General features: G+C 39.3%; 1 protein-coding gene across 1 annotated transcript in view; it reads left to right on the plus strand.

The window, feature by feature from the left end:
* LOC127920769 (intermembrane lipid transfer protein VPS13C-like) overlaps positions 1-10,024 on the plus strand; it is a gene marked incomplete at its 5' end in the record, with an annotated part of 50,585 nt that overhangs the window by 39,818 nt on the left and 743 nt on the right. Inside the window, one exon of the mRNA XM_052504806.1 lies at positions 9,805-9,955. Coding sequence (XP_052360766.1) covers positions 9,805-9,955 — 151 coding nt within the window. The remainder of the gene's footprint in view (positions 1-9,804; positions 9,956-10,024) is intronic.

Genomic DNA, 10,024 nt, shown 5'->3' on the forward strand with positions numbered 1-10,024 from the left:
TTTCCAGGAAGCCAGTTCTATGTTAACCAGCTATACATCTATAGAGGATGGAGTGAGAGCATTTAGAGTGAGAGCAGGGTCCTTAGTCCAGTTCTATGTTAGTCCACAGTATTTGTATAGTCTCAGTTCTAATGAGTCCTCCTAGAATTCAGTCCTTAGTCCAGTTCTATGTTCAGTCCTCCTAGAATCAGTCCTTAGTCTCAGAGCCAGTCCTCTAGAATTCAGTCCAGTATTTGTCTCAGCCAGTTCAGTCCTAACCACAGTCAGTTTGTCTCAGAGCCAGTCCTCTAGAATTCAGTATTTGTAGTCTCAGCCAGTCCTCTAGAATTCAGTCCTTAGTATTTGTTCTAAGCCAGTTCTCCTGTTAACCACAGTATTTCAGTCCTATAGAGCCAGTCCTTAGTCTCAACCACAGTATTTGTATATTCAGTCCAGTTCTCAGTTCTAATCAGCCCCACAGTATTTCAGTCCTTAGAATCAGTTCTACTCAGTCCTCCTAGAATTCAGTCCAGTCTCAGTTCTACTCAGTCCTATAGAGCCAGTTCTAGTCTCAGTTCTAATCAGTCCTTTGATTCAGTAGTAGTCTCAGTTCTAATCAGTCCTCCTAGATTCAGTCCTTAGTCTCAGTTCTAATCAGTCCTCCTAGAATTCAGTCCTTCGTCTCAGTTCTACTCAGTCCTCCTAGAATTCAGTCCTTCGTCTCAGTTCTACTCAGTCCTCCTAGAATTCAGTCCTTAGTCTCAGTTCTAATCAGTCCTCCTAGAAGTTCAGTCCTTAGTCTCAGTTCTAATCTGTCCTCCTAGAATTCAGTCCTTAGTCTCAGTTCTAATCAGTCCTCCAGAGGATTCAGGGTCCTTTCTCAGTTCTAATCAGTCCTCCTAGAATTCAGTCCTTAGATCTCAGAGGATCAGTCCTCCTAGGATTCAGTCCTTTCTCAGTTCTAATCAGTCCTCTAGAATTCAGTTACGTCCAGTTCTAATCAGTCCTCCTAGAGGATTCAGTCCTTTCTCAGTTCTAATCAGTCCTCCTCATTCAGTCCTTAGTCTCAGTTCTAATCAGTCCTCCTAGAATTCAGTCCTTAGTCTCAGTTCTAATCAGTCCTCCTAGATTCAGTCCTTAGTCTCAGTTCTAATCAGTCCTCCTAGGATTCAGTCCTTAGTCTCAGTTCTAATCAGTCCTCCTAGAATTCAGTCCTTAGTCTCAGTTCTAATCAGTCCTCCTAGAATTCAGTCCTTAGTCTCAGTTCTAATCAGTCCTCCTAGAATTCGGTCCTTCGTCTCAGTTCTAATCAGTCCTCCTAGGATTCAGTCCTTAGTCTCAGTTCTAATCAGTCCTCCTAGAATTCAGTCCTTGGCGTGTCAAATTGCCGCAGAGGGAATTACACAGTTGGGTTGAAGTTGTTTAAGCTCTGCCTTAAAAAACAAAAATAGAGGTTTTTGAATCAATACTAGTCTTTGTGTTGGCACACGTCTGGTTTTCACTCAGCTATTTCAGAACCAACGTGAGAAAAACAGAAATCCATAATAATCTTAATGACATAGGTTAATCACTTTCCAGTCCTGTTTTACAGCTCCGTTTTAGTGTGGTGGCTGAGAAGGTTACTGGTGTTTTGTTGAGGGCTGAGAAAAGGTTATAGGTGTTTGTCAGAGACCTTAGTCATGCATTTTTTGCCTTGACACACACACACACACACACACACACACTCACTCACATACATACATACATACATACACTCTCTCACATACATACACACACTCACCTCTCACACACTACACTCTCTCATGGCCTCACACACTGTGCAGTGATCCCTGAATAGACTTGATGATCTTGTTGCCAGGTTGATATCAAGTCATTATGGTATGGATGTTGGATGAAAGGCCACAGGTTTGCTGGATAAAATATATATAGGATATAATTTTCTGAAAAAAACCTATCTTCCTTTGAAAAAATATTAATACACGTCTCACATGATAGGCTCATGTTAATAAACAGTTAAAGGAGAGTCATTGTAGTATTAGGATTGTGGGATCAGCCGTATGTCCCCAGTAGGATCCTAGTAGTAGTTAGACCCTAGAGTAGGATCCTAGTAGTAGTTAGACCCTAGAGTAGGATCCTAGTAGTAGTTAGACTCGGTAGTTCTAGTAGGATCCTAGTAGTAGTTAGACCCTAGAGTAGGATCCTAGTAGTAGTTAGACCCTAGAGTAGGATCCTAGTAGTAGTTAGACTCGGTAGTTCTAGTAGGATCCTAGTAGTAGTTAGACCCTAGAGTAGGATCCTAGTAGTAGTTAGACCCTAGAGTAGGATCCTAGTAGTAGTTAGACCCTAGAGTAGGATCCTAGTAGTAGTTAGACCCTAGAGTAGGATCCTAGTAGTAGTTAGACCCTAGAGTAGGATCCTAGTAGTAGTAAGACCCTAGAGTAGGATCCTAGTAGTAGTTAGACTCGGTAGTTCTAGTAGGATCCTAGTAGTAGTTAGACCCTAGAGTAGGATCCTAGTAGTAGTTAGACCCTAGAGTAGGATCCTAGTAGTAGTTAGACTCGGTAGTTCTAGTAGGATCCTAGTAGTAGTTAGACCCTAGAGTAGGATCCTAGTAGTAGTTAGACCCTAGAGTAGGATCCTAGTAGTAGTTAGACCCTAGAGTAGGATCCTAGTAGTAGTTAGACCCTAGAGTAGGATCCTAGTAGTAGTTAGACCCTAGAGTAGGATCCTAGTAGTAGTTAGACCTAGTAGGATCCTAGTAGTAGTTAGACTCGGTAGTTGTAGTAGGATCCTAGTAGTAGTTAGACTCGGTAGTTGTAGTAGGATCATAGTAGTAGTTAGACTCGGTAGTTGTAGTAGGATCATAGTAGTAGTTAGACTGGTAGTTCTAGTGGGATCCTAGTAGTAGGTATCTGTATTGATGTAGTTCTAGTGGGATCCTAGTAGTAGGTATCTGTATTGATGTAGTTCTAGTGGGATCCTAGTAGTAGGTATCTGTATTGATGTAGTTCTAGTAGGTATCTCTATTGATGTAGGATCCTAGTAGTAGGTATCTGTATTGATGTAGTTCTAGTGGGATTCTAGTAGTAGGTATCTGTATTGATGTAGTTCTAGTAGGTATCTGTATTGATGTAGTTCTAGTGGGATCCTAGTAGTAGGTATCTGTATTGATGTAGTTCTAGTGGGATCCTAGTAGTAGGTATCTGTAGTGATGTAGTTCTAGTGGGATCCTAGTAGTAGGTATCTGTATTGATGTAGTTCTAGTGGGATCCTAGTAGTAGGTATCTGTATTGATGTAGTTCTAGTGGGATCCTAGTAGTAGGTATCTGTATTGATGTAGTTCTAGTGGGATCCTAGTAGTAGGTATCTGTATTGATGTAGTTCTAGTGGGATCCTAGTAGTAGGTATCTGTATTGATGTAGTTCTAGTGGGATCCTAGTAGTAGGTATCTGTATTGATGTAGTTCTAGTGGGATCCTAGTAGTAGGTATCTGTATTGATGTAGTTCTAGTGGGATCCTAGTAGTAGGTATCTGTATTGATGTAGTTCTAGTGGGATCCTAGTAGTAGGTATCTGTATTGATGTAGTTCTAGTGGGATCCTAGTAGTAGGTATCTGTATTGATGTAGTTCTAGTGGGATCCTAGTAGTAGGTATCTGTATTGATGTAGTTCTAGTGGGATCCTAGTAGTAGGTATCTGTATTGATGTAGTTCTAGTGGGATCCTAGTAGTAGGTATCTGTATTGATGTAGTTCTAGTGGGATCCTAGTAGTAGGTATCTGTATTGATGTAGTTCTAGTGGGATCCTAGTAGTAGGTATCTGTATTGATGTAGTTCTAGTGGGATCCTAGTAGTAGGTATCTGTATTGATGTAGTTCTAGTGGGATCCTAGTAGTAGGTATCTGTATTGATGTAGTTCTAGTGGGATCCTAGTAGTAGGTATCTGTATTGATGTAGTTCTAGTGGGATCCTAGTAGTAGGTATCTGTATTGATGTAGTTCTAGTGGGATCCTAGTAGTAGGTATCTGTATTGATGTAGTTCTAGTGGGATCCTAGTAGTAGGTATCTGTATTGATGTAGTTCTAGTAGGTATCTGTATTGATGTAGTTCTAGTGGGATCCTAGTAGTAGGTATCTGTATTGATGTAGTTCTAGTGGGATCCTAGTAGTAGGTATCTGTATTGATGTAGTTCTAGTGGGATCCTAGTAGTAGGTATCTGTATTGATGTAGTTCTAGTGGGATCCTAGTAGTAGGTATCTGTATTGATGTAGTTCTAGTGGGATCCTAGTAGTAGGTATCTGTATTGATGTAGTTCTAGTGGGATCCTAGTAGTAGGTATCTGTATTGATGTAGTTCTAGTGGGATCCTAGTAGTAGGTATCTGTATTGATGTAGTTCTAGTGGGATCCTAGTAGTAGGTATCTGTATTGATGTAGTTCTAGTGGGATCCTAGTAGTAGGTATCTGTATTGATGTAGTTCTAGTAGGTATCTGTATTGATGTAGTTCTAGTGGGATCCTAGTAGTAGGTATCTGTATTGATGTAGTTCTAGTGGGATCCTAGTAGTAGGTATCTGTATTGATGTAGTTCTAGTGGGATCCTAGTAGTAGGTATCTGTATTGATGTAGTTCTAGTGGGATCCTAGTAGTAGGTATCTGTATTGATGTAGTTCTAGTGGGATCCTAGTAGTAGGTATCTGTATTGATGTAGTTCTAGTGGGATCCTAGTAGTAGGTATCTGTATTGATGTAGTTCTAGTGGGATCCTAGTAGTATGTATCTGTATTGATGTAGTTCTAGTAGGTATCTGTATTGATGTAGTTCTAGTGGGATCCTAGTAGTAGGTATCTGTATTGATGCAGTTCTAGTAGGTATCTGTATTGATGTAGTTCTAGTGGGATCCTAGTAGTAGGTATCTGTATTGATGTAGTTCTAGTGCGATCCTAGTAGTAGGTATCTGTATTGATGTAGTTCTAGTAGGATCCTAGTAGTAGGTATCTGTATTGATGTAGTTCTAGTGTGATCCTAGTAGTAGGTATCTGTATTGATGTAGTTCTAGTGGGATCCTAGTAGTATGTATCTGTATTGATGTAGTTCTAGTGGGATCCTAGTAGTAGGTATCTGTATTGATGTAGTTCTAGTGGGATCCTAGTAGTAGGTATCTGTATTGATGCAGTTCTAGTAGGTATCTGTATTGATGTAGTTCTAGTGGGATCCTAGTAGTAGGTATCTGTATTGATGTAGTTCTAGTGGGATCCTAGTAGTAGGTATCTGTATTGATGTAGTTCTAGTGTGATCCTAGTAGTAGGTATCTGTATTGATGTAGTTCTAGTGGGATCCTAGTCGTATGTATCTGTATTGATGTAGTTCTAGTGGGATCCTAGTAGTATGTATCTGTATTGATGTAGTTCTAGTGGGATCCTAGTAGTAGGTATCTGTATTGATGTAGTTCTAGTGGGATCCTAGTAGTAGGTATCTGTATTGATGTAGTTCTAGTGGGATCCTAGTAGTAGGTATCTGTATTGATGTAGTTCTAGTGGGATCCTAGTAGTAGGTATCTGTATTGATGTAGTTCTAGTAGGATCCTAGTAGTAGGTATCTGTATTGATGTAGTTCTAGTGGGATCCTAGTAGTAGGTATCTGTATTGATGTAGTTCTAGTGGGATCCTAGTATCTGTATTGTAGTAGGTATCTGTATTGATGTAGTTCTAGTGGGATACTAGTAGTATGTATCTGTATTGATGTAGTTCTAGTGGGATCCTAGTAGTAGGTATCTGTATTGATGTAGTTCTAGTGGGACTAGTAGTAGGTATCTGTACTTGATGTAGTTCTATGTAGTAGTGGGATCCTAGTAGTAGGTATCTGTATTGATGTAGTTCTAGTGGGATCCTAGTAGTAGGTATCTGTATTGATGTAGTTCTAGTGGGCCAGTAAGGTATCTGTATTGATGTAGTTCTAGTGGGATCCTAGTAGTAGGTATCTGTATTATGTAGTTCTAGTGGGATCCTAGTAGTAGGTATCTGTATTGATGTAGTTCTAGTGGGATCCTAGTAGTAGGTATCTGTATTGATGTAGTTCTAGTGGGATCCTAGTAGTAGGTATCTGTATTGATGTAGTTCTAGTGGCCTAGTAGTAGGTATCTGTATTGATGTAGTTCTAGTGGGATCCTAGTAGTAGGTATCTGTATACTCTGTATGTAGTTCTAGTGGGATCCTAGTATAGGTATCTGTATTGATGTACTTCTAGTAGGTATCTGTATTGATGTAGTTCTAGTGGGATCCTATAAGTAGGTATCTGTATTGATGTAGTTCTAGTGGGATCCTATAGTAGGTATCTGTATTGATGTAGTTCTAGTAGGTATCTGTATTGATGTAGTTCTAGTGGGATCCTAGTAGTAGGTATCTGTATTGATGTAGTTCTAGTGGGACCTACATAGGTATCTGTATTGATGACTAGTATTAACTCTGTTCTGTATTGATGTAGTTCTAGTGGGATCCTAGTAGTAGGTATCTGTATTGATGTAGTTCTAGTGGGATCCTAGTAGTAGGTATCTGTATTGATGTAGTTCTAGTGGGATCATAGTAGTAGGTATCTGTATTGATGTAGTTCTGTGGGATCCTAGTAGTAGGTATCTGTATTGATGTAGTTCTATGTGGGATCCTAGTAGTAGGTATCTGTATTGATCTGTTCTGTGGGATACTATAGGTATCTGTATTGATGTAGTTCTAGTGGGACTAGTAGTAGTGTATCTGTATTGATTAACTCTGTAGTTCTAGTGGGATCCTAGTAGTATGTATCTGTATTGATGTAGTTCTAGTAGGTATCTGTATTGATGTGGTTCTAGTGGGATCCTAGTAGTAGGTATCTGTATTGATGTAAGTGGGACTAGTATAGGTATCTGTATTGATGTAGTTCTGTACCATACTAGTAATAGGTATCTGTATTCTGTAGTTCTACTCTGTGGTAGGTATCTGTATTGTGTAGTTCTAGGGGACCTACAGTATGTATCCATTGATGTAGTTTAGTGGGATCCTCTGTAGGTATCTGTATTGATGTAGTTCTAGTGGGATCCTAGTAGTAGGTATCTGTTCTGGTATCTGTATTGATGATGGGCCAGTTCTAGTAGGTATCTGTATTGATGTAGTTCTAGGGGACCTACAGTAGGTATCCATTAGTTCTAGTGGGACTAGTAGTAGGTACTCTGTATTGATGTAGTTCTAGTAGGACTATAATAGGTATCTGTATTGATGTAGTTCTAGTGTGATAGTAGTAGGTATCTGTATTGATGTAGTTCTAGTGGGATCCTAGTAGTATGTATCTGTATTCTGTAGTTCTGTGGGATCCTAGTAGTAGTGTATCTGTATTGATGTAGTTCTAGTGGCCATTAAAGTATCTGTATTGATCTGTTCTGTGGGATCCTAGTAGTAGGTACTATATGTATGGGATCCTAGTAGTAGGTATCTGTATTGATGTAGTTCTGTGGGATCCTAGTAGTAGGTATCTGTATTGATGTACCACATCAGTAGTATCTGTATTGATGACTAGTAGTAGGTATCTGTATTGATGTAGTTCTAGTGGGATCCTAGTAGTAGGTATCTGTATTGATGTAGTTCTCGTAGGATCCTAGTAGTAGGTATCTGTATTGATGTAGTTCTAGTGGGACCTAGTAGTAGGTATCTGTATTGATGTAAGTGGGACTAGTAGTATGTATCTGTTCTGTAGTTCTAGTGGGACTATATACTGTTCTGTATTGATGTAGTTCTAGTGGGATCCTAGTAGTGTATCTGTATTGATGTAGTTCTAGTGGCCAGTAAGGTATCTGTATTGATGTGTTCTGTGGGACCTACTAGTAGGTATCTGTATTGATGTAGTTCTAGTGGGATCCTAGTAGTAGGTATCTGTATTGATGTAGTTCTAGTGGGCCATTAGTAGGTATCTGTATTGATGTAGTTCTAGTGGGATCCAGTCTGTATCTGTATTGATGTAGTTCTAGTAGGTATCTGTATTGATGTAGTTCTAGTGGGATCCTATAAGTAGGTATCTGTATTGATGTAGTTCTAGTGGGATCCTAGAAGTAGGTATCTGTATTGATGTAGTTCTAGTAGGTATCTGTATTGGCCATTAAAGACTAGTATTAACTCTGTTAGGTATCTGTATTGATGTAGTTCTAGTAGGTATCTGTATTGATGTAGTTCTAGTGGGATCCTAGTATTAGGTATCTGTATTGATGTAGTTCTGTGGGATCCTAGTAGTAGTGTATCTGTAGTGATGTAGTTCTAGTGGGATTAGTAGTAGGTATCTGTATTGACTGTGTTCTAGTGGGATCCTAGTAGTACTATATATTGATGTAGTTCTAGTGGGATCCAGTAGGTATCTGTATTGATGTAGTTCTAGTGGGATCCTAGTAGTAGGTATCTGTATTGATGTAGTTCTAGTGGGATCCTGTAGTGTATCTGTATTGATGTAGTTCTAGTGGGATCCTAAAGTAGGTATCTGTATTGATGTAGTTCTAGTGGGATCCTAGTAGTATTATCTGTATTGATGTAGTTCTAGTAGGTATCTGTATTGATGTAGTTCAGTGGGATCCTAGTAGTAGGTACTGTATTGATGCAGTTCTGTAGGTATCTGTATTGATGTAGTTCTAGTGGGATCCTACTAGTAGGTATCTTATTGATGTAGTTCTAGTGGGATCCTAGTAGTCTGTATCTGTATTGAGTGTAGTTCTGTAGGATCCTGGTAGTAGTATTAACTCTGTATTGATGTAGTTCTGTGTGAACTAGTAGTAGGTATCAGTGTATTGATGTACAGTGGGATCCTAGTAGTATTAATTGATGTAGTTCTAGTGGGATCCTAGTAGTAGGTATCTGTATTGATGTAGTTCTAGTGGGAACTAGTAGTAGGTATCTGTATTGATGTAGTTCTAGTGGGATCCTAGTAGTGTATCTGTATTGATGTAGTTCTAGTGGGATCCTAGTAGTAGGTATCTGTATTGATGTAGTTCTAGTGGGATCCTAGTAGTAGGTATCTGTATTGATGTAGTTCTCGTAGGATCCTAGTAGTAGGTATCTGTATTGATGTAGTTCTGTGGGATCCTAGTAGTAGGTATCTGTATTGATGTAGTTCTAGTGGATCCTAAGTATGTATCTGTATTGATGTAGTTCTAGTGGATCCTAGTAGTGTATCTGTATTGATGTAGTTCTAGTGGATCCTAGTAGTAGGTATCTGTATTGATGTAGTTCTAGTGGGACCAGTAGTAGGTATCTGTATTGATGTAGTTCTAGTGGGATCCTAGTAGTAGGTATCTGTATTGATGTAGACTAGTGGGATCCTAGTAGTAGGTATCTGTATTGATGTAGTTCTAGTGGGATCCTAGTAGTAGGTATCTGTATTGATGTAGTTCTAGTGGGATCCTAGTAGTAGGTATCTGTATTGATGTAGTTCTAGTAGGTATCTGTATTGATGTAGTTCTAGTGGGATCCTAGAAGTAGGTATCTGTATTGATGTAGTTCTAGTGGGATCCTAGCAGTAGGTATCTGTATTGATGTAGTTCTAGTAGTAGGTATCTGTATTGATGTAGTTCTAGTAGGTATCTGTATTGATGTAGTTCTAGTAGGTATCTGTATTGATGTAGTTCTAGTGGGATCCTAGTAGTAGGTATCTGTATTGATGTAGTTCTAGTGGGATCCTAGTAGTAGGTATATGTATTGATGTAGTTCTAATAGGATTCTAGTAGTAGGTATCTGTATTGATGTGTCTCAGTCGTTCTAGTTGTATTGATTACGTATTAATATGTATTGGTACAGTATTTAACATGAATGGTTGTATCTCCAGGTGGAGTTGTCGTCTCTAGACTTTCTCCTCCACACCAAAGCGCTCCTCTCCACCATCAACTATCTGACCACAGCCGTACCCCAGGAGCTGACAGCCTCCAAGGACAGAGAGGCCAAGAAACAGGTGGAGAAGGCTGGACAGGGGAAGACAGGTATACATTATGCTATACTATAATATACTAAACTTTAATATACTACAATATAATGTACTGTTCTCTAAT

This window comes from Oncorhynchus keta, unplaced genomic scaffold, assembly GCF_023373465.1.
Source record: "Oncorhynchus keta strain PuntledgeMale-10-30-2019 unplaced genomic scaffold, Oket_V2 Un_contig_20510_pilon_pilon, whole genome shotgun sequence".
Taxonomy (NCBI): domain Eukaryota; kingdom Metazoa; phylum Chordata; class Actinopteri; order Salmoniformes; family Salmonidae; genus Oncorhynchus; species Oncorhynchus keta.